The following is a 25,694-nucleotide window of genomic DNA, read 5'->3' on the forward strand; positions in this document are numbered from 1 at the left end:
AACAGGCCTTTTTGTGGACCGGTGATGGGTCTCCGTTTCTTTCCGCTCATAAATGCTTTCAGTTAGACATGGACAGAGGGGACGGGAGACATTAGAATGAGACACAAAAAACCTGAAGGGCTAGTAGAGCGGTGTGAAGCTAAATCAACCAGAACCTTGCCCCCCCACACACACACACATGCAGCCAGCCATTGTCTTTTTATTCAAGGAACCAGAAAAAGGCACCACAGGCCTCCTACAGCAACATGATAAGAAAAGAGCTTTTAGAATGATAAGTGGGAAGGTGGATGGGGGGCTAAAGGGGGCATCCAGGCATGAGAGCGAGCAAGCTAAACAGACGGAAAGAAAGAGGGGATGTGGTAAGCTAACCATGCCTCTCTACAAACCTCCTGTTACAGAGACAGACAGATAGACAGACAGAGAGACAGACAGAGGTAATGGCTTCCAACGAGATAAAGCAAGTCAACAGATCTCACATTAGAATGCACACTGGACACACACACACACACACACCAGCTGGGTGACAGTCTGCACACACTCAGCCGTCAGAGCAGGCGACAGAAAAGCACAGGCAGACACAGGCGTACCTGAGTCAGACACAGACGTACACACAGCTTCCGTTTGACCACAACACATCAGCCTCCATTACTGCCAGCGAGCTGCCTCCGTCTCCCTCGCTCTGCTCCTGATGCCTTCCGCCTGGTGCACAGCCATCCCCGCCGCCTGCCTCTCCATCTCCATCTCCCTCATCCCAACCCCCAATCATTAAATCACGGCACTCCTCAGCCCCTTCTTGGAATGAAACAGAAAAATACCTCAGTCAGGCAGGCTGCGACGGAGGCTCTGCTCCAGCCCCTCCAGTCCACAGAAACCAACACCGCGAGGATAAATCCAATAAGGTGTGGATGAGTGGGGGGGGGCAGTGCAGATTCACATTTCTTTCTTCCCACCCTCCCCTTCCTGCCGTCTTGAGTCTGTCCTCTGTCCAGCTTTGGCTTTGTGATGCTAAGCTAATGGGAGCCAGGCTAAGCAGCATCCACACACTGGGTTATAATGCGCTTGGTCTCATACCCACACACACCAATGTAAAGCCCCCCCTTCTCTCTCTCTCTCTCTCTGACTGATCCCGTCTCCAGTCTCGCAGGCACCCACATGCACCCGCCCACCTCCCACCACACCGTCGCTCTCTCATTCCTTTCTTTTATATTGCTTCGTCTTGTTTACTCTCTTCTTCTGAGGAAAACCCACCAGATCTTCCCCTCTCAAAGCCAAAAAAAAAAAAAAAAAAGCAGACACACACAAGCTCTGGTAATTTACCACAAATATTAGAAAGCAGCATATGGACAGGACAGGAGTGGGGGGAGGACGTCTGGTGTAGTGATGGTCTAAAATCTGGACTGGCAACAGAAATAAACAGGGCTGACTTGTGCATGTGTTAAACAAGCGTATCAAAGAGAATCATGTGCATAATTCATGTCTTGTGCAGAGCAGGGTCAGTAATTTAAGTTATTGAAACCCAAACGGCCAAATGATGATCTTGATGGGGCATTTAGCAGCAATAACAGTGTATACTCAGAATTCATCTAGCGGTCCAAACTCTTCTGTTCAGCTGAAACTGGGGGATGTTGTCACTTAATCTGCATAAAGCCGGTCGATAGGTGCCATAAAACACGTGGTTTATATTAACGAGGCACAAAAGGGGCAGGAAACGGGGATTTCTTTCTTACACTAATAATTCAAATAACAACGACAAGTTGAGGGAGAGATTCAATTTAATTTTTCTTTGACTTTAAGTGTAAATAGAGCAGTCCTAATCTGTGCTCATCTAGAAAGCAGACCGATGAAGCTAATGAAGCTGCCTGTGTGAAAGTGACACCTGGAGCCAGCAAACAGTTGGATCTTTATTCTTGGGTCACAAAAAGAGCTAAAAACTGCCTCCTGGTAACGCAGGAAAATCATTTCCCGATAAATTACTCCAGAACGTGTAAAAGCGCATCCCTGGGTAATCTGTGTCAAACAGATGACACGAACCTCAAGGGCACCTGAAGCTCCCTTCAGACTCCGCTTGTTGTTTTCCTCCTCTTGGTGAGCCACCTTCCGCCTTTCAGGAATGCCAGAGTGTGACAGAATTTCTTTTGTTTGGGTTACACGATGCGATGACATCAGTGTATGTGATCGTTCCCTCAGAACGGCGGTTCTGGTCAACACAGAAGGAAACCGCAGCGGAGATGAAACTACAGCGTCCTACACGACCAAGTCTCGTGTGCACATGCCCTATGTTATGCTAACTCAGAAGGTAAAGCCAGCATTAGTGTGAGGGCGTGTGCGTCTCTAGATCCACTCCCTCCCATCCCCCGTCCTCTCCCACCCAAACTCCACCCCACCCCCATCCCCATGCCCACGGCTCTAGCCTCTGAGCTGTCCTCTTAGCCTATATGTGGGTCGCCCAATCATTCGCGCGGCTAGTCCAGCGGTTCATCACACACAGACGTGACGACCAAGCACGGCCAAACTCGCTCATTTGGGAGGCAAACGCCAGGTCATCAGCATCACAGCCGCAGCAAAAAATAAAGCTACTTGCCTCGAGGCAGGAGCAACAAGATCCCCCTTATCGAGGCTCGGAGACGAGAACGCCGAGCTGTAAATCAGGCGCTAAACAAACAAAGCGGCCGCCGCTGCGTCCTCCTACTGCTCCGAACAACTGCATGGGAAAATGAGAGAGTAGCGGAGCAGCAGCAGACTTGTGAGGACAAGAGGCAATGGTGTCATGAGTGAAGGGTGGGTGGGGGTGGGTATAATGGGAGATTGCTGAACACGTGAGAAGAATGACCACAGGAGAGGCTGGTGGACAGCGCGGCAGATGGGGCAGGGTGAGGGTGCCGCCATCAACTTTGAACAGGGAGGAACGGCCTTTAGGGAGACTTTATGGAGGAGGCGAGTTAATGACGGACGGACAGTGACCTGGAAGTTAATCAGGTCTGGTGTCTATTCTATCGTACCCTCACCTGTGATGCAAGGTGAAAGTGAAATTAGCGGAGTCCAGGAGTGAGCTCTGCAGCCAACAAATGCCTAAATCAGTCATATAGCGCGTATAGTCTGCTAGCTCACTGCTAAATTAATGAAAACGTCTGTCAACAATGCCATCAAATACAACCACAACCATGTCTATATGGAAGGCTTATGAAAGTTACACTTGTGGTCATTTTTGCAGCAGTTTAATGCTCAAACCTTTGAATATTATGTACAAACGCCAACTAGCAAGACATGATTGAGCTAATATTTAGGGAACGCTGGAGAGTTTCGCCAACACTGAAAACCATCTCTAAGATGCAGCGTTCCAGTGCGAAGGTCAGATTCAATTGAAAAAACACACACCAAATCAGGGTATGGCCCTTAATGGCTATAAATCTTACAATCTGAACAAGTTTAAGGTGTGTATATTTATAACAACAGAAATGTAAAAGAGAAATGGCACCTCACTGGATCAGTAAGTCATCATGTAAGAACATGCCAGAAGATGAGCTAAAGAGGAAATGCAGTGTGATGGCGATGGACTCACAAGGCACGGCGTGGCGGTAGAGGTTGTCTCGGATGGTCTGCTGCAGCTCATGATCAGGCGAGGATTTCTGGAAGCGCTGGCTCAGATAATGCTTCAGGTCTTTGTTCAGCTTACTTCCTGTCATTGTGGACATGAGAAAGAGCGCGCGTTATTAAACTTCCAAATGCTAAAACTCATTTGCACCCAGTCGTTAAACGGTGGCACAGTGTGACTCCGTCAAATCAAAGTTTATCCCATGACAACAGTTAGGCTAGATGCTGTGTGCATAGCTGTGAATGATACACTTGCCATTGTCACTCAGAGGGGTAGCTGGCTACAGGCTCTCCTTCTCCAACCAAACGGGGTTAGCCAAAACCAAGACTGTTAGCACTCGGCTAGAACTGTGAATCAGCCCTCCCACCGCTACGCCATCTGGACTTTAGACACATATTAGACTACTGAAGGGCTGCGCGGCTGGCAAATGTCTGCATGTGTGTACTTACTGCTGAATGTGTGTGTGTGTGTGTGCGCGTGAGGCCATTAGAGCAAATTTCCACATTACGGGAAGAGCTATGTGTACAAACACAGCACAAACAATATGACAACATACGAGAAGAAAAAAAGGAAAAATGCACCGTGTCCCACAAACTGGAATTTATATGATGAATATGACTTTGTGTTAAATTTATTAATAATTCTGCTTTGGGTAACACCAAACACTTTAACAGTCTATATTAGCACCTGTCCAATTATTTAATATCCATACATACATCTCATGTCTGCACGGCTGCTGAAACCATTTTTAGTTGTCCTGGGCAAACAACCAGCCATAAAAGGCCCTGGTTCCTGTTTCCATGGAAACTGTGTTTATGTGTGTGTCTCCATGTGTATGTGTGTGAGTTGAATAAGATGAGTGATATCGTACGCAAACTACAGAAGATGTTTCTGCACCGGCTGTGAATCCCAATATGCAGCTCACAGAAATGACACCAGCGCAGGTGAATTAACCGGTTCTTAACCTGCCACCAGTCTGCTGCCGGCAGGTGACGGACGAGTGGACGGGTGGACGGGTGGACGGGTGGACGGGTGGACGGGTGGACGGGTGGACGGGTGGACAGTCGAGTCAAAAATGAGTGATTCGTGCAAGCATTACCACAAAGGTGTGCGTTCGCCTCGCTAACATAGAGCCACAAACGATGGGGCAATTTCACCCTCGACCCAAAGACCAGACTATCTGCAATATTAATGAGGCAAATCTTGTTTGGCACAGAGGCACATCAGCGACACGAGAGCCTTTAAGGAGGAGGACCTCTGGCCCCTCGGAGAGCTGCTGCACCTACGTCTAGACGAGTTGGCATGAGCTAGAACTCACCTACGCTCAGCTGCAGGATTTAAGAGGCTGAATAAACCGAGAACACGGGCCTCCTTCCTCACAGTCCATCTCTCTGACCTGGGAAATGAATTATTACTGGGAGTGAATAGTGGGAATCCCACTGGGTGGTTTTCAGCTGTGAGTGACTCTTTGCAGGTGATCACAGCAGCACAGACGCATGTAAAAGTAGGGCGACGTCAGTGGCTGTTACACTGCGCCTGCGTCCTCCACTGGCTTTAACGTCCTGGGTCCAACCCATGCGAGCAGTCTGGTGCCAAGGCAATAATATCTTACTTCCTGTTTCGGGTCCAATACCTTTCCACCAAATTTCCTGTCTTTTCCACCATTATTTCAAAACAGCTGAATATTTCCAAACTGCTATTCCTGAGTGCGAGCATGGAATCCATGTGCAGAATCCAGACTTTTGGGTTGGTGAAAAACCTGGAAGCAAATTTGATTTCAGCGCTTGTCTAGTTTTACTGGCCTACCTGCAGTCATGGCGTCTCATTTCCATCTAAGCCTTTAAGGCAGCTTCCTTTAATCAGGGTCAAACCAGTTAGCGCCATTAGCTAATTAATTGATAGAGTGGTGTCTCATGCTGTTCTGAGTAATGCTGACGTAATGGACGGCGAACTAATCCATCAGTTTTCGGGCATCTGCTGTCAAAAGCAACATAAAGTAGGCAGGTTTGGTTAACCACCCCCCCAAAAGAGACCCCCCTGCAAAGATAATCAGGAGAGACATATCCTTCAATGAAACACCTGGAACAGATCTCCAAGCAACTGAAACGAGCAAGATTCTGAGAGACGCACGATCCTGGAAGGAAGGGAGGCTCCGCCAGGCAGAAGTGGTTAACACAAACCAGAGGGGGAGTTGCGGCTAACGAGGACGCCGATGAGAGTCGGGCAGAACATCAAAAGAAAGCGCCACAACTTTCCAGGCTTCTCCCGCTGAGGTCACCCCCACACCCCTCCGCTCTGATCAGCCGGCCCGCTCGGATCCGCGGGGCCAGACGTGGCACCAGCCTGAACCTCTGTTGACAGCCCACATCTGCATCCACAGCCTGACAAATACAGCCTGACGTCACTGACGCTCGAGCCCCCAGCAGAAGGAAGGGCCCGGCTGCTCTCTGCTGATCTAGAACACGGAGGTAAAGGAAGGGCCCGGCTGCTCTCTGCTGATCTAGAACACGGAGGTGAAGGAAGGGCCCGGCTGCTCTCTGCTGATCTAGAACACGGAGGTGAAGGAAGGGCCCGGCTGCTCTCTGCTGATGTAGAACACGGAGGTAAAGGAAGGGCCCGGCTGCTCTCTGCTGATGTAGAACACGGAGGTGAAGGAAGGGCCCGGCTGCTCTCTGCTGATGTAGAACACGGAGGTAAAGGAAGGGCCCGGCTGCTCTCTGCTGATGTAGAACACGGAGGTAAAGGAAGGGCCCGGCTGCTCTCTGCTGATCTAGAACACGGAGGTGAAGGAAGGGCCCGGCTGCTCTCTGCTGATCTAGAACACGGAGGTGAAGGAAGGGCCCGGCTGCTCTCTGCTGATCTAGAACACGGAGGTAAAGGAAGGGCCCGGCTGCTCTCTGCTGATCTAGAACACGGAGGTAAAGGAAGGGCCCGGCTGCTCTCTGCTGATCTAGAACACGGAGGTAAAGGAAGGGCCCGGCTGCTCTCTGCTGACGTAGAAACTAGTGGTGGTGTTGGTCGTCAGCATTACACATTTGTATTAACAGCCTGCAAACGGATGTGTTGCTGAAAAATAGCTGAGGGTGTCGCTTGGAGACCTGGACGAAGGCCAAAATCTACACTTCCTTCCTCTAAATTACATTTACTGGAGCCGGTTCTGAGAGAATAGTACGCCGTGATTTTACTGTCCATAACTTCAATTATTATGTGTTTTTACCTGATTAATAAAATACAAGTGTCTATTTAGAGCACATCGAAGGCAGTACCAGAGGCCTCACGCTACGATGCGGCTCCTGTTTACTTCTCCTGTTTACTTCAGGTCAGTCTTTTGTCTGTCGTTCAGTCAGTCGGTGGTGATCGTGATGTAACTTTGCGCGGGCAGGCTCGGTAATTCTCAGCCTTCGTCTCAGCGCCAGAAGAGTGAGAGCGCAGAAAAGCCAGTCATATGCCGTAACGCCAGCCTGTTTTACGCTGAGCCAAGCCAGATTTGGCAGCGCCGCCATCTTTGGCTGCCTATTGTATCGCCGCACAATGCAACAAGCAACCTGGCAAAGAGAGCAATAAACATTTGTTTCAACGTCTCTCCAACTGGGTTTTTAAACAGCAACAGACATATTTTTTGGGGCTACAATGACAAGAAATGAAAGATTTTCTTTAATTCGGTTGTCAAACCCGAGACACACCCAACACATATAGTTTTAACATACTTAAAGACAGTGGCTGTCTGAGGTCATGGGCTCTATAATCAACTGTTAAGTGAGCACGCCATCCTACGCTCTAATTAATCAGTTAATCAGGGTTAATCACCATTTAATTGGCTCAACAGCAGCAGCTATTTACTGTACAGTTAACATGTTCATCAATTGCAGCTTAACCATATGTCAGTGATTACAGGCGCGTGGAGGGAAGTCAAAGGGTGACCAGTGGAACCGCGGACCAGGGCGCCGGTCTTATTCTCTATCCAGGACCACAAGCCAACAAATGACCTGCGGTCAGGACTTCATTCTTGTTTTACAACCTCTTCAGGAAGACATGAACAACCAGATCTATAGCCAGTCAAAAGGATGTAGAGAACACCAATATGTCTCATTAAGAAGTGAGTGTGTGTGTGTGTGTGTGTGTGTGTGTGTGTCTCAACACTACCTTCCTATGTTCCTGTTAAAAGCAACTTGCACACCACTGGGAGGGCTCTGTATCCATGGCAACAGCTGCCAGATGAGACTGTGGTGAAGGCGGTGATGGAGGCAGCCATCCAGAGTCTGCTGCCCCCCTCTGGATTGACCGTTTATTACAACAACAAAGGGCAAATCCTCGGTGAGAACTAATGGAACCTGCACTTTAGATTAGATGAAAGGTCTGTTGGATTAAGACTTGTTTGGCTGCAGGGACAACAATGTGTAGGGTAACTGAAGCTCACTCTATTATTCAGATATTTAGCTAAGATGCTTTAAAAAAACAACTTTTAAGGATTTAAATCAACTGTAACCATGTGATTTTGGAGATATAACAGTACTCAAAGAAATTGTGGCAATGCACAACTGACAGATCCTGGTTTAGCCCAGCACAACACACCACATTTTTAGTCCTTGGAATTCTGCTTCTCTCCAAATCAAAACCGTGGAGAAAAAAAGATAGATTTAAGGCGTGCGCTGGGGCTGTTTACAACACTCCAGATTGCTTCCATTGATTGTTGTCTTCTGCGCGGGGAAAAAGAAATCCCCAGAGGTTTCATTTCAGCACGTAAAGCGTCCAGAGGGCCTCTTTCGAGGCATCAATTTTAATGACGCAGGCTGACAGTGACTGAAGAGTAGTGGCGAGCGTGCGTATGCACGTGTGCGGTAGATGGGGTATGAAGTTGTAAAGCCCCAATATTTACACAACACAAGCACCTGTCCAATTTGACAAACGCCAGCCTCCGCTCGCCAAGGACTCCGACGCATCAAAGACCTAAACAGCAGCAGCTGGATTTATGCAGGAGTTCTACATGCGGCACGTGTGGCCGGGACTGACGGCGTCCCCAGAGACAGATGTGATTAAGAGGTTCCATCAATCATTTACATGCAGCACGGCGTAGTGAATCCTGTAGCCTGGCAAACACAGACAACAAAAACACAAAACTAAAAGTCACAGCTAAATTAAAGCTCTCCATCCTCCAAAACCCAATCTGCTTCTAATGCCGAGATCAGATAATGATGTCGGAGCACCTTTATTTGGCTTATCCAGACCAATGAGAGTGATATCATCCCCGAACAGGCTAGCTGATTAGCTCTGAGATTTAAAACAGGTCCCTGGGCTGAGAGGACAAATCAGCACTTTTTATCGGCAGCGGAAACGATGGTTATCTTCTGTGAGGGAATAATGAAAAGACTTTTAATTAGAAAGGAGAGACTGGGCAGGAAGTGTAAAGGAGTGATGTGTTTATAGTCAGAAGGTGGTGAAGCACTCAGGTTACAGTTCACAGGGTGTCGCTGAGCTCCTCTGTGTTGCCTGGCAGCAGAAAGAAGAGACGTCGGAACAAATTTTACCATAAATATAGTAGCCGGGCGGCCCGCCTAAATAAAAAAGGGCTGAATTGTAAAATGCATTTACAACGTGACGCGATAGCCGCCCGTGTGATTTAAAATGCCACATACAGGAAGTTAATGAATGCAAACAGAGGAACATGCAGGGCTCCTTGAAAAGGTCAAGTTGAAAACAACAGTCAAAATAATATTCAATCCAGACTCAAACAGTAACAAAGCAGGTTCTCAGCTATAAATCAGCAAAGAGCGGCCGACACTATGAACACAACATTTGCAGCTTTATTAGGTCTTCCAACTGGTAAGATGAATTACCATAATATCATCTGTCGGCTCTCCGCCCCGATTCAATTTCACAGCAAGATAAATGAGCCACTGCTGGGTGTAATCAGAGGCAGTGTGCTGTCTCCCCAGGCCCACTGTGGGTGAGCGGAACCCTGACAGACCAACCGCTGGCCGTGGCCAGGCTGAGGGGCCAGCAGAGGGCTGCACACGGGCAGCAAATACCACATACAACACCTCCAGAAAGGCCCAAATCCCATGAAAACTGTGGCAGCAGATTCTGGCAGCGGTGGTGTTCTGGTATAATGGAGACAGAGAGCGTGCGTGACGCACGCGTCTGCTGTCAGGTTAGAATAGAAACCGAGTCTTCATCACACTTCCTGGACTGTAATTGGCCACATGGGGAAGAGTCATGTGTCGTTGCAGAGCTGAGCTGACTGACTCTGCCACCAGGGGGCGCGTATCACTCATGAACAGGAAATTACAGGCTTGTTGTGGAAGAGGGGTAAATATTAGACCTCTTCATGTTCCGGGGTTGGTTTTTTGGTTGTTTTTTTTTTTAAAACTTTTATTTATTTATTTGTGTTTTCTGTAACAGGTTTGAGTGGATATAAACGTCAAAAGACATTTGACCACGATCAGAACAAAAGTGTCCTCATGATGCTTCAATATTTTCTGATCAACACTTGACGCAAATATTTGTTCTTATATTTTCATCCATGTCTGTTGTGTCTCCGTCCTCGTACTTATGTAACTCTTCACTTAACCACTCACCCACCCGTTAAACTCTCATTCCTTCCTTCCTTCCTTCAACCACGCCGTCTGAGTGACAAACATCCACCTCTTGTCATCCGCTATAATCCATCTATCCATCTCATCATTCATCCACTCGCCTGACTCTTTCCAGCCTGGAGAGAGCATGACTGACCCACTTTCTTGCGTTCTGCCTCTCGATCACACTGCTGACTCAAGGCACGCTCAACGCACCGTGTGAACGCACAAATGCACACGCCGCGTTGCAAATCTGAACGCAAACGCACGCTCGTGCTAATTTTAGCAGCGGGATGAGAAAGCACGCGCTACTACGCAAACACGTGAGAAGAGTGGGAAAAAAATGGAAGAAAAACTCAGAAAGGACAATATTGATGCCTAATGTAAATGGTGTCATCAGCCCTCTGCCAGCCAATGGAGGTGAAGCACGTGACAGACGAAAGGAAAATATAAAACTAACAAATCAAACACACACTGGAACACACATAAGATGAGTATTTCAGAGTTGTGGGCTAATAGGGCAGCAGTCACTGTTGGTTAGCATCTGCAGTCGTTTCTGGGTCAGCATCAGGCAACGCTCATCCAGTAGCACACAGACCCACACACACACACACACACACACATCATAGTGTATACACACGCACATTTTCAGCCAAGAGTGTGTGAGTGGAGCACAACCAGTGAAGATCACGCCTCAGATAAAATTAAAGGAGAGAGTTGCTCAGGTTGGAGCGGACCCAGATCTGAGCAGCAGGCCACCCGTCCTAATCCAGCACAGAGGTCCACTTCCAGAACGTGGTGACACACACCTCCCCACACACCTCCCAACGCTCCCCGAAAAACTGTATATGAGATGAAGGAAAAAGGTCTGAATGACATTTTTGAATTGACGCATTTGCAGCACTGGAGGAGTGAAGGAGCAGAGCAGCAGCTAACAGAGTGCCAGTGTGCCAGGAGGGTGTCGCGGCCAGAGACGAGGCTGAGAGAGGAGCAGCCGGCGCTCCACCAGCTGGCCAACAGACTGAGCAGAAGATCAGCTGACAGGAACGGCAGCCAGTCATCGCTGTCAGCAGCTCACACTCGGCAACGGTGACGCGCCGCTACAAACACGCTCGCGTAACGTGCACGCAGACCAGCACTGATGACCCTCATGGGTGTTTTGTCAATGGACAAGTTGTTGATGTGACTACAAGTTGTTGACAAGCATCTGGGCATCCGTCCTATCTATATTCTTCTCCTCCTCCTCAGCGGGAGGGCCTCCCACAAGAGTCTGGTCCTGCTGAAGGTTTGGCCCTGACTACGTGCGAGGTTCATGGTTTATTTGGATTTTTGCCTTGAGAAAAATCCCGGAATTACTAAAAGTATCGATCAAGAAAAGCAGCATTAAAATTGAACATCTTATGTAAAGGCAAGAGGAAAAACAGCGTAACGACGTCCTAAAACATGCATGAGATATTGACCGAGGTGGAACAGGGAAAAGATCTGGAAAAGGGGGGAAATGAGGTGGTCTGGAAAGGAGGAAGTGGAGGCTGGAAAAGAAAAGGAGAGGATGGACAGGAGGAGGGGGACATGGATGCCTGGAAGGGTGCCAGGACAGGGGATGTGCCACAGATGTGCCCCTAAACACCCGGACAGAGAATGTGCTGAGTGGACACACACACACGCACGCACACGCACACACACACTTGCAAAAGCTCTCACTGATCCGCTGAATGGACGAGACCACCCAAGCACCTTTTAGTAGAATCTGCATATCATCAGATCTTTGTCTGGAAGCTGGTGGATGTTCCAACTATTCTACACTTTCAGTAAACACTACATTTATTGGTCATTAGTGACTCTGGGGTATGAAGTAGTCCTAAAGAAGAGCAATAAAGAGAGTTGAGAAAAAGCACTCAACTTTGAAACATCTAAAAAAAAAAGTGAAAACTGTTAAAAAGCTTTATAGGGGATTTTCCCTGTGAAATTTATTGCGCTGCCGTTTCATGTTAGCATCTCTGACGGTCCTTTTCTCCACTGTACGGACTGGCTCCGCAGCGCGGCTGTGGATTTCTACGAAAATCAGGGGAAAAGGAAAATATTTTAAATGGTAACGGTGACAGGCTGCGTTTGCTTTGGAGCTCAGAGGATTGTCGGGGAAAAAAGCATCTCATATTTACACAGGCTATGCTAAATCTTCAACTAGCTTAAACCTTTTGGATCATGTGTGGTGCCGACGACTGTCCACCTGTCACATGCTATCTTCAGGAAACCTCCACACAAGCTTTTGCTTCCTCTACTTCACCGCTTATCACCTTTTTTGTGGACCAAACAAGACTAAATATGCTTTTTCATATTGTAAAATGGTCATTTTCATAGATGGGGAAACTCCACAGCTGATTGCCACAGCAAAGCTAAGATTCTAGCACTGAAAACAGGAAATTTAGAAAGACTTGCTGCTGCTCTTATATCCTTTTGATTACAGCTTTGTCTTCAGTCAGTCTATTTTAACCAAACACATCTTACAGAGTCTAGGCCATCTAACCTGTCTGCTCCCTATAACCAAGCCTTTTAACCCCCATCCCATTAACCAGTCCACTGAGCTTATGTCAGGCGACAGAGCCAATTCAGCCTTTTGGACTAATCAATCCTTATATCTGGTGTATGCTAATAATTTTGCTAGCCTTAGCCTTCATAAATGAGTTAATGACCAATATTTGAAATGTTTAAAACCCTGCACACAAATGTTATATTTAATATCCCAAGTATTTAGATGCTGGGTGCCATCGATTGTTTTCACGGAAAGATCTTTAAACCTCTACGTAAATGCAAGAAAACACATTAAAATAGAAATACAGCCCAAGTCAAACCAGGAGAATTGTTGAAAAGTTGAGATAGGAAGGTAAAAGAATGCTAATCTGAGTGACCACTGAAAATGAGCAGTTTGGCATCAATTATTACAAGTGTTCCATAAAGCAAGTCCAGCCTGCCAAGTACTTAGCTGGTCATTAGATGTGTTTGCTTCCAAGCTACATTGATTTTTGGTGAAAGGAGGCTTTTGTTTCCTCGTTTCACCATTAACAGGCCAGAGCCAGTGACAACGCTTCACACCACAGGAAAAGGGGAAAAGACACTGTCCTCTAAATTCAGGCTAGCTGACTCAGCTAAAAAGCATTTGACTGCATTTTTAATCCATTCACTTATTATGGTTGGTGGAAGAACATCAAGAAAGGTGCATCGGGTGTGAAACAATCTGAGGAAAGAGAAGGACAGATGCTGGGAGGATACGAGTCAGACAGAGGATGAAAAACTAAAGAATGTCAGGAAGGATGAGGGAGGAGACGGGTCTCACGGTTCTTCTCCTTCGCCGTCCTCCACGTACACCTGCAGCCTTTAATGGACGGATCAGAGATAAGAGAGAAAGAAAACAGGAGATTCATCCGTCTGCAAATGAGATCTTCGCTGTGCACTCCAGAGGTAAGAGGAAGTGAAGGACAGAAAGAGGCAACAAAGACGTGTCCCCCCTGAGCTCCCTCCATTACCAAGATTACACAGCCTCCTCGTCAGGTCTGCAGTGGAAACAGATGCTAAAAGCACCGTCATCACGCACTTCTCAAAGTTTATATCAGAGGAAGAAACACTTGGGTTTGAGGGCAAACACAGAGCTGCTTTCTTTTACGTGTTAACAACTTTCACCCGGGAGTGATTAAGGACAGAATTAGTGGTCCATTTAAATGCAAATGAGGTTCGACCAATGAGGAGTGAATGCAGTGAAGTGTGCTCTCAGTCCTGGAAGTTCTGCTTTTCATTCTGACGGATGTTCCCGATCACGCCTGAGATTTCTCTTGTCGCATCATCATGTTTTTACAAAAGAAATAAATAAACAATAGCGATAGCGTGCAACAGAATCAACATTACGCACAATTAGTCGCACCCTAATGCAGGTGGATGTGACTGACGCGTTGTGAGGACCAGTAGAGCGCAGCGAGATTGTGGACATCAGAACAATCTCTGCGCTGACCCGTCAGTCTTCCCCTAATGAACGAAGACAAGGGAACCGGCACGTTTGGCAGCGGTTGTGAGAATGCGAGGCCGACGAGCTACAGGCATGTAGGCAGCGATGACACGCCAGTGCAATATCGAGTTTGAGGATGGCAATAATTCAGAGTGGCTCCATGAGGATGCGTCCAAGAGTGGTCCAAAATTACACCCTGTGCGGTACTCCCTCAAATCTGTGGTAAATTCAAGCACGTGTCCGTGTGGGTGCTCATTTAAGCATGACGAACTTTGCTTTCCAGATGACCGAGGACAGCGTCAGCGAGTGTCACTGAGGGGGGCTGATGGAGACTGACCGAGCGACTGATGGTCCTGCACCGTTACAAATGACCACAAATTACAAATAAACTGCAATTAGTCAACTTCGACATCCCCCAAACAAAAATACGACTAGCTGACCTAAAGCCGACACAAACCCCTGACCATCGTGCCTATCGACCATCCAAGCAGTTTAATATCTCACAGGGTCACCGCTTGGGTCGTGGGGGTGTGACGGTGTCCCGTAAGGGATTTATTGGGTGATATGAGAGAGACACCAAAAAAACTCCCACAAAACCTACTGGAGGATGAAGAGGGTGAAGAGATGTTGACCGGGGGGGGGGGGGGGGGGGGGGGGGGGGGGGGTTACGGCTGGGGTGGCACAAACCTTCCAAGGAGTTGAAACATGATTAAAGAGTTCTAAATCTTGTTCCAATACTCGTTAGGCGGCAGTCACAATTGGACATGCTACTAAAAGTCTTGTTGGCAGCTTTTCTATTGCTAACTGCTTCATACCAGAGTCCTCATAAAAGCATTAGCAAACAATTGAATGCATCTGTGTAGAGAGTCCTGTTACGTAAAGCATTCAGAAACGACCCTTTAGTGTGTAACGCACAAGATCTGAGCATGCGAATATAGATTTGTACCATACGCTGATATATTGTTAATGGGAGAAAGGCCATTAATGCCATCATGCAGTGACATCAACAACATTTACAGCAAATTAAGATAAATGCATTTTCTTACGTGGCCTTAAGCACGAAACCACACTGATGTCGTTCTTTAAACTGCAGCCAAAGAAATAAAACTTCGGTTTGGCTACTTCCCCCGAAGCTCCATTAAGACAAACTACACTGTTAAAATGTGAGTCAGCGCTTGGTGCTGGACACACTCTATCATTTTTGTGCTAACGTTGCTGCCGCGAGGGCTCAGGGAGTTAAAAAGGTCATTGTGAATCATAAATAATTGTTCAATTCCAGCGTGTGATACAAACTGTAGTAAAATTGCCAAATGGTGGAAATTCCAGAAATTATGAAGACTGAAAAGACTGGCTACCCTGGACTACTTGATTAGCATCCTTATCGGTTTTATCACCTATTAATTTCCCAGCTCAAAGAAGTCTAATGAGGTAAACAGTGGCATAAATGCAATTAGGGAAACAGCAACAGCGCAGAAAGTAACTCTGTCCAAGATCTCCTGATGACCTTGTGATCGGACCCTTTAATAAAGACGATTATGGACCAGAGCCGAGGAGAACACACTGCTGAACTCGCTTCAAAGTAAATCTGGAGTCCCGCAAAGATTCGCACGGGTTATCGTTCCCGATCGTGAATCCGCCACACCAGCTGCTGTCCTGCTCATCCGTCTGCAGTGGGAATTCCAAACATTCCAACAAGGCGGGTCGTGACCGGGACTTGACCATCTCTGCCCTGCTGACTGCTCATCACCCCGCCCTCCCAAAGCAGACACTTAGTGAATCATTAAAGCGTGCGCTCCAGCTGACTGGTCCCATCAGTAACTACAACAAACAGGACCCTGATAACAACTGAAGGGTTAGATTTTTTACTTGTGTTTGTTCCTGCGGACAGAACCACATCTAAATCCCCGTCCAGAGCCGAGGAGGGCCACAGCTGAGTGGCAGGTCACCAGCCTTTGTTACACGTTGAAGCACCATGATTGTAACCATGACGACAAAAAACAACAGTACTTCAGTGGGAACATTAACGTCGAGCCTCTGATTTCAAGATCAGGCAAGATCAGCAGGGGCTGCACCGTGTTGCAGGGTTTGCTCCACACTCAAAGGGGGAAACCTGCCCCTCACCTCAGTGTGACTAAAAGAGCCGAGCCGCTGCCAGAGCCGCAGCTAAAGCGCAGCTGGAATAACAAGGCGCGCACTCACAATGTTCCACAAAAAGAATGCAGGGAAGCGCAGCAAAGCAAAAGGGCACGAGGCGTGTGCTTATGGGCCTTCACAGTTCAGGAGGCTGCTCTTCGCAATTTGTATTTAAGCCGACAGGAACGCCGTGGCGACGAGTCAGCAGGCTTTTTCTCAACAGGCCCCACATGCATTTTTCCAGGCTGCTCCCTTTATGTGGTCCAGGCCGACAGAAGCGCCACATGTTGCTGCAGATGCAGGACCACTGGGACAAAACCGCTGGCCAAACTCAACAACCCCTCCCCGATATACAAAAATCACTTGTACGTGTACCTTTTTTTTTTTTTCCCAGCATAATTGTGGCGCTCGGGTTCGATTTCCCTCAGCATGTCAGCGGGTTTGTACTAAAACCTGTATGAGAGGCCTGCAGGTAGCTGGGAGTCTGCTCAAGCATGTAGACTTTCAAACACAGGCAGCCATTTGTCAGGCTGTCGGACTGATGAGGGTTTCACGGACGATCATGTCCCTCGCTTCAGAAGACAAAACCAAAGAATGATAATACACTCCGACCCACTTCTTTAAAGAAGTGACGGCCTGGGACCAGAGGAAACATCTGTTGTTTGCACAGCGATTTATTTGGGTTGTGAGAACCAGATAAAGAGGGGTTTGGATGGGCCGCAACAACGACACATCAAAGGCTACGAAGATAGGGAACCGAACCTGAAACTGAAGTCAGCTCGTGCAGCACGGAGGCCGAAACCGGCTGCGTGTGGAATGATGACATCAGACCACCCACAATGCACCTCAACAGGTCCAGCCACATAAAAAGAATTCAGTCAGCACGCGTCTCATCAGAATCGTGCCCCCCCCCCTTCCTTGATCTTCCCCGCTCTGTCAAAGTGGACCCAACTGGCCTCTTTCCATCAAAGCAGAGCTGGTCTGATTAGAAAGCCTCAGGTCAGGCCTGTCCTTTTGATGAAAACACACAAACTATATTAAAAACACAACTCTTTATTTAGGTGATTTGGGTTTGGCCTGTAAACACACCCGTGTCTTGTTGTGTTGGGTGAAACCCGTGGTTGTCAAAATCCATCATCAGGGGGGCGAGGAACACGGCGGTATCGGCTCGGAAAAGGAGCACAGAAACTGTACATTTCATCACATTAATGTATTTTTTTTTTTGCTTTGAATGTCACACAGTTCCAGAACATAAACAGACATTTGCATGCTATTATTGCAGAGCTATGTAGAAAATAAAGTATGGATAATAAACTCCCTCTTTAAAAAAAAATAAAAATCAGCCCATTCATCTCTTGGTGTTTTTGTTGGGGGAGTAGTCCGGGTTCAAAGGTGCCGGCCTGCTGTAAAACAGTGAATTATTCATCCGCTCCACGGCAGGTAGCCAGCCAGTTCTGGCCCTGGGACTTTTACTACGACGCTGCCCTCTCAGGTGCGACAGGAGCCCGGCGCAAATATTAAAATCACTTTTCTCGTAAAAGACTGATTTCAGCCGAGCAAATCCAAATGCTCCCGAACGGAGCGGCTGTGGTATTACCGGTAGACTCTAGGCAGGATCGGGGGTCGGCGTCCCTGGGGGAGGAGTGCACCGCATATGGTTGTGATTAAAACGGGGGTAGCTTAGCTTGACGTTTACATTAGTGGCGTTCCTGAGGGGCTGCGGAACGTTCTGTAGGGCTCAGCCAGCCGCGGCCGCTCGGTCCGCCGTGATTGAAAGTTTATGGAAAGCGAAGGAAGAAAAAGTTGAGATAAGAAGTCGAGGAATTCGATTTATCCATCTTCTGTAGCTCTGCTTCATCCTTTTATCATCCAAACGAGTCTCAGTGTTTCTACTACCTGATCTGGTTCACCTGCTACCCGTGGGAAAGGGTGAAACGGTGTCAACACCGCCACCGTTGCACGTGGGAAAGCAAAGAGAGCCGAGCACCCAGGAGCCCGGAGAGGACAGTGACCCAGGATAGAGGGACATGCCTGGGGGCAAGTACACAAGAGGTTCAGGATCCTCCTCCAGAGGCGGGAACGTACACTTTTATCATTCACATGATCCAAAATGAATTATTGCCTCACACCGACGATGACTGGACAACCGAAGGCCATGTAAACGCAGGAAAAAGCTGTACGATTATCCATCCTTCTGACCCCCGACTCAAAGCATTATGGGATGTAATAGGTCAACCAAAAGGGAGCTGCAGTAACCTGCTGGAAAGACGCATATCTCCACCTAGTGATGAAGAGGAGGAGTTCCCGTCAGCTATTCGACTCTCTGTTGCACGTAAACGCACCCAAAGTCCATTTCTGAGCATCGCTCGTTTAAGCTGCGCATGTAAACGTACCGAGTGATGTTATCAGAGTTCCTCCTAAGGCAGACGGGGGGGGGGAAATGATGGAAGGCTGGAGGAGAGCAAAGGGAGGAGAAGGGTGAGAGAGCGACATGCGAGAGAAGTGATTCCAGTCTGAACTCTGGAATGAATCTCGGGGGAGGGGAGGGGTGGCTGGAAAAGCCCCGCCAATTTTCTCCTCAGGGCTTTCAGTGTTCTGTAAGGCCGAGTCGACGCCCCAGGGCTGTTGGGTCTTTTTTGACAGTCGATTTCTTGTGTTCAATCACTAAAAGAACATGAAAAATATGAAAATTGTTAGCTGAAATGGGATAGGAGCGCCTGTGATGCTAAAAAGACCCTAATGAGATTCTTAGAGGCAGAAATAATGATTAGCATCATTTAGCTCCTTCATCTTCATACGAATCAAACCATACGTCCAGGTTATAATCTAATCATTGGGTTACCCACTGGAACATAAACTGAGGTTAACAATCTTCGCTGACTTGTGTTCGGCCCACATGTCAGTCTGACTTAAACATCTTGTTATGCAGCTGAAGTTTTCTAGGACAGAAATGGGTCGGGCAGAGGCCAGATAAAAACATACATATACACGAAATCACCAAAAAAAAGGGAAGGGGGGGGGGGATCACATCTATTCTTCTTTTCTTTGTCTGCTCCAAACCATCACAGTGGTGGACAGAGGGGAATTGTGTGGCAGGTGTTGGATAACGTGTGTATAGGTTGAGCTACACTTGCAAAACAGTTGTAAGACGCTAAAGAAGTACCAGGATGCCCTGATGGACCAGCTGGAAAATGAGACCCGTTTCTGACGTGGGACAATGTTTCCGGAGAAAACTCAATACAGGTCCACTTTGGTCGTCCTTATTAAACCACCTGTGGAAGCCGTGATCAGAATCTAAAGCCCGTCTGTGTTTGGAGTGGAAAAAGCTGTGCAGCAATGACCTTACTCGTGGCACACAATCATTTGGGTAGCAGTAAAAAGCTGTATTTAGACCACATGCAAACATGTTCCAGGCTTCGTGCACGGGCGGGCGTGCACGTGGATACACAAGGCCTTTGGTCAAGAGCCCAGAGACTCGGAGAACAAAGGAACACATTTTCCCTCTGCTCTGTTTTTACGAGGAGGACCAAAGGTATGACATCATTTGTTTAAAACTACATTTAAATCTAACAAGTATTTTCCTGTGGAAACGTTAATGCCGCGTCTCGTGTTTCACTGCTGCACCGCCAAGCCTGGAGGAAACGCAGGGCTCAATTAACTCGTGCACCTACTGCATCCATCATGATGAACCACTGTGTTGTAATAGATGTCTCTGTTAGGTGGCTCCCATATTGTAATAATTATCTTATTAATTCATCACAAAATAATAAAAACAAGTTTTTCCCCCCTCATTCTTCATGCAACAAAGGCCAAATTCCTGATTAACTTCTCTGCCAATAAATGTGCAGCTGATTATCAGTGATCATCAGATGTGGTCCTGATTTAAAAGTTCAACACTGTCTAAACTGTGGACTCAACTCGGTGGACACCTCGTCCAGACGGAGACAACGGAGCTGTTGGACCTTCTGTGCGAGTACAGCATTCCTGCCATCTCTCTAAACAAAGTTATCTGCCCGCAACATCATGAGACTGAGAGCTTCTCCTATCTCCACTGTTTATCTGGATAAGCCCCCCCCACACACACACACACAGTGAGACAGACTCCAGTTTTTTAGAATTAGCAACCAACTGCTTGGTGGCGACCAGTGTGTCTTCAGATTTACGACTATGTTGCCATGGTGACCAAAAGGTCGCCTGACACCAATCAGGCCAGACGTTGTGTTTACACTCACAAGTTAAACAGCGGGGATGAGGGTCCACTCCACTGTGGCATTTAACCGAGCTAATGAAAAACAAAAAAAGCACCTCGTGAGTCTCCACTCACTACGGGCAGATACGGGGTGAGAGCGACTCGAATGCGTCTGTGTGCGTCGGGGGGGCTCCGGGGCGCCATGCAGACAGGCACGGTTGCGTTTGGAGGATGGCGGGCGGCCTTGGATCTCTTCCTCCCTGCCCACTGCGACACCAGTAACGCCCAGAACAGGTGCAGCAGAGCTATGCTGCAGTTTCACCCAAACCGGTCCAACTGGATCACCGGCGGGAGCATTTGCACACCCGCATGCACGCACACACGGACACACACAATAAAAGGGATTGTTAAAATTTCATTCAATCAGGGATTTGCCTTAAAAAAAAACGTCACTGATCCAGTTTTACCCTCCTGCCGTAACAATAAACCAGCTTCAAACGGACTGATCCTGAACCTGAACGCCTCACGAACACGCCTGTCAGCAGCGTGACTACAGAACAGTCATGTTGTGATGAGAACAGCCAGAGCCGGACCGGGTGCACGGGATTCCAACCATTCCTAAAGGACAGAGAACAGGCTCTGGTCCCGCTAGCACTGATAAAAACGAACTCGGTGGAAGCCAGGGTGGAGGTTCAGCGCTGCCTGTTACCATTTCACTATTAACAGAGGGCAGAAAACAAAGCTAAATGTATAAATGTATAAACTCACATGGCTGGAACGCTCATAAGAACTTATTATGATTGTGTAACATGAGCTAGAATCGTCATATGAATTCTTTTCCCCTAAAATCAGCTTAAAATGGCATGTTTGAGCGTGTGCACGCTGTATAATGGCACCCAATTGGCTTGATAAATCCATAAGGGTTGTGAATGTAAACACTGGAAGTGGCTGCGTCAAAGTCGGTCCCACACAGGAAATGTCAAGAGTACCTCTCAAGGCGAGAGAAAACAAAGGGCGTGGCGGACAAAAGGCGGCGTGATTACTGGGGAAGTGACACGCAGGAAACAGAGTGGAAGGGCAAGGCCGAGATAGTGAAAATGGATCTGAAGGGGAGCCAACAACAATGACAACAAACTCCTCAAAAAAAATAATAAAAAAAAGCACAAACAGCAGCGGAGCTCGGTAACATATAACAACAGTGAAAATGACTTTTCTTATCAGAGCCGTTCCCACTCCGGCCTCCCAGCTGTTAACAGTGATAACATTGTTCCGAAGTGTGTGGCCTTTTTCCTTTAAACTCTCAGGTCAAACACGTTTCAACACTTGTAACAAACAAGCTTCTGTAGAAAAAAACCCAAAAGAGAGCCGAGCTGCATTTGTCTTCAGTGACTCAGCGAGCATCCAGGCTACCATGCAGTTCCGACTGTCCCGTTATCGGCCCATTTACATCAGGAAGCATAGAAATCAAATACCTCTGAAAAGAAACAGTCTGCCTGAGAGCGCTCGGATCCCTTCAGAGCCCCTGAGGGAAATTAGATTTCTTGTCTAATTTATGAGCTCACGAGCTCGGTGAAGCCCCAGGTCACGGAGGGACATCTGAGCGGAGCCGCAGTCTTCTGCCAATTTGCAGCAATGAGCTATAAAGAATACAGGCTATTCGTCGGGCGTCTCCTCCAGAACAGCGCGATACATCCGTGGCACAGGAAGTGTCATTTCGGGACTAAAACAACAGCAGCAAGGAGATGCTTTCATCCTTAAACAGGCGAAGGCTCAGCTCCCCAAACAGAGACACGAGAGGTGTTCAGCACTTTCCTCGCGCTCAGCACACTTTTGTTCTTACGTGTCTGGCTCATTCTGTCCATGTCACCACATAAACGTGTCCAATCTCATCGCAAATGATCTTCCTGGAACCAAGATTATACCAAAAACCCAAGAGAGAAGAGTAGGAAGCAAAGTGAAGCACCATTTGCTGGAGCGTGACCCAGGCTAGGCCGATAAAATAACCGTCTGTGATACACAGCAGGCACCTGAGAGACCATCGTGCTAATCTGGGATAGCTGCAGCTATGTAAACACAGCATTCCTGAACAGCGCTGAGGATAGGAAAGCTGCCGCGTGCACGTACATCAGGACCAGAAACGGTGCGTAAGCCTGCAGCGGCACAGAGACGTGCCATTATTTCCGTATGAATATCCAATTAAACCCATCGCTGACCCACATGGTGCCGGCTGTCATGTGACCCTTTATTGGTAAGCCTCAACACGAGCACACGGGGGTTCGGGATCCTCGGCGAAGCATGTGAAATATCAAACATGATGGCTGAGGAGTGTTTGCCATTACTGGAATTATTCCCAACACTCGCCCCGAATAACATTAATGTCCTCGTCATTGCTAAACACGCTCTGATCATGACAATTGCTTGTTTTGGGTTGTTAATTACAAGAACACCTATCTGGGTTTCAGTTACCACCCGCGTCCAAATACAAAATTGCCACTTTTTGATGTAGGTGGTGCTCATTTCTTTCTTTCTTTTTAAGGGAAATGCAACAGGAAGGTCAGCTCAGCTGTGGTGTCAGTGTGATACAGTTGGAAAAAGAACTGGAAAGTGGTAGAAACCAAGCTCACGATCAATCAAACCATCAATCTGAGCAGCTTGACGCCACTTTTTGATCAACAGAATGCTCCCCTCATCGTTCCACCACACCAGGTTGATTCGTCTTCTTCGTGAGAAGCTGTGGCCGGCCCGTGCACAAGCGTCGCTTTAACGCACGTCGACATCTACAGTCAAGACAGACGGGGAAGGCTGCCGACCTTTTAATTAAGATTCAATTTCTTTCGTGTCTTTGCTAATTAGTCTCAGCCCATCTAATAAGGAAATCCCTTCTTTCTTCTCGAGGCCACCTGTGACACGACCACATCCGCCCTGTCACTCTTCACTCATCGCCATTGAACACCTTAGCACTATCGCACAGGCCGTGTTAATTTGCAATATGCTAATTAGCCGTGCTAATTTGCAATATGCTAATTAGCACGACCCACCAGACTAGTACAGGCTATTATATCTGTGAAATTCTTCCTATTTTGTCCACCAATGATCCATCTCGCTCTCCCTCGTCGGCGAGTACCTCCCACATAAGTCCTTCCCCGGTGCCTCGCCACCCAAAGTCATCCATAACTGCTGTGATTTGACCTGTTGAATGGCTCCTTTCATTAGAAGGCTCAAGCCGGAAAAAAGAACAAGGGTGGGAGATTCCCACAACTCCCATATTCAGATGTCAGCGACTGTGGTGAGAACAAATGAAGACCTGAAAGAAATGAAGGGACGAAAATGAGGCAAACGGAGCAAGAAGCATTGACGGGAGGAGGAGGGGGGATGAGGGTGTGTCGCCACGCAGGCTATTGTGCTGCAGGAGGACTCTGGGTGTTTGTGTTCTTCCATAAATCCTCTTAATCAGAGGATAGGCTGTTCTCTAAACCTGTGGATATTCTCTTGTTTTGTTTGTATGTGCGCATGAACGTGCATGAGCTTCCCAAAGACTTACATTACCGGGATATCTGTGAAAAGTCCCCAGGCTAAAGCTAGAGAAACGATTTTACCGGCTTCTGTCGCAGCATTTTAAATAACCAAGTTAAATCTGTTTAATATACTGGGACAACCTGCAATAAAATAGGAACCAACATGTTCACTTGTTGAGAGATTGAAGGCTAATTTCAGTGGCCCTAAGCATCATCCTACCTCCAGCTGAGGGATTATGCTAACCGAGCTCTCAGATTGACAGAGTCGGAATAAGTGGAGGCCTTTCCAGTGGATTTGTCAGCTCATTCGACACGTCCTTGAGGCTAACAGGTACACAGAATCAAGCGTTCGATGTGAAAGGCTGAAGCTTTGAGTCTGGGTTTGATTCCCGGCACTCACGCGCGGCGCAGTCTTTCACGCTCTGACAGGCTGGAAGGGAATAAAAGCAGAGAACAATGAGAAGAGACACGAGAGCAGCCATCATGGAAGGGCAGAGGGAGCCAACATGCTTTGTTTCTTCCCTGCTCTGGCTACTCTCGCTATTCTCTATTAATTTGCTGTTCCGATCCTCTTAAAGTGCACGTTGGCAGGCGTGACGAGTTCCCTTTCAGACAACACAGGGTGACAGGAGGGTAGCAAAGACAATTCTGCCGGCGGGGAACGTGCGCATGTGTAAATACGCAGTCTCTCGGGAGCAGGATTAGAAAAATTGTAGCATTAGTGAGTCAGGAAATCCCGATCTGTTTAGTCGCTGACCGACCACTGTATTTTAATGCCCCGCTTAAGCCGCGCACCGGCACACATCCACGCACGTTCAGCTCAAGGATGTTTATACTGCACATGCGAGTCTGATCTCACACACACACAGAAATAAACACACACACCCTCAAATTAAAGCCAGAGCTCTTTCCTGCAGGGGAGGCTCGCCTTCATCCTGGCTACGAAGGAAGCAGGAAGTGATGTCGGTCTGCCGCTGTCAATACAAAGGTGGGGGAATGGTAGAAGAGAGGAGGGGGTGTCCGACTTCCTGCTGAGAGAGAGGAAATAAACACTTCCATATGCAATCCCTGCCAAGGACGCTCGCGCCCATCCGCCGCAGAAGAAACCCAGGCAGTAAAAGTGCATTCAATCCGAAGCAGACAGGCCGTCGTTAGCGCACATCGCCGTACGACGGGGGGATATTTTCTGATTCCACAAGTGTACAGCGAGAAAGGCCCCATCCATCATAACGGGCCCGCGGCATAAAGGTGTCTCAAAAAAATACAGTCCACACACACCGTGGTTTCCGTAGAACGCGTGTGCGTGCTGTATGACGCAAGCCCACACACAACACATCTCCAACCCAGGGAATGGGCTTTAGGCCCCAAATGGTCATTTAACAGGCACTATCTAAACTCAGGCTGCTGTAAAGCGTATCCTTCCGCCAACATGGTAAATACAGGACAGGAACAGATGACACAGGAAATCTCCCCGATTATTCAAACTCCAAACACCGGACAGAGCGCGTCACGCTAATCTGCTCTCAGTCTGAACCTCTACGTGCACGTTATCCAAGTGCCCACGGTGGTGCCCAGCTATGGCGTGGCGTTTATGGGCAGTGGGTCATTCGCCTGTGAAGTTTACCCATAAAGAGCCCCCTGCCCCACCCATCTGGGTACTAGAGTGCATTAGGACGGGGTCAGTGACTGCTGGTAACAG

The 25,694-nt window shown here is 47.9% G+C and overlaps 1 protein-coding gene across 10 annotated transcripts in view; it reads right to left on the reverse strand.

Moving 5' to 3' along the window:
* The window catches only part of magi1b (membrane associated guanylate kinase, WW and PDZ domain containing 1b), a 65,980-nt gene that overhangs the window by 37,569 nt on the left and 2,717 nt on the right, over nucleotides 1–25,694 (reverse strand). For 8 of the 10 annotated variants that reach the window (XM_029827545.1, XM_011614156.2, XM_029827546.1 and 5 more), the window contains exon 2: nucleotides 3,560–3,676. The exons of 1 other annotated variant lie outside the window; for it this stretch is intronic. In XM_029827545.1, coding sequence (XP_029683405.1) covers nucleotides 3,560–3,676 — 117 coding nt within the window. Of the gene's footprint in view, nucleotides 1–587; nucleotides 729–3,559; nucleotides 3,677–25,694 lie in introns of those variants that run through there. One more of the 10 variants, XM_029827549.1, reaches the window with a different exon arrangement.

Source organism: Takifugu rubripes, chromosome 19 (assembly GCF_901000725.2).
Source record: "Takifugu rubripes chromosome 19, fTakRub1.2, whole genome shotgun sequence".
Lineage (NCBI taxonomy): Eukaryota > Metazoa > Chordata > Actinopteri > Tetraodontiformes > Tetraodontidae > Takifugu > Takifugu rubripes.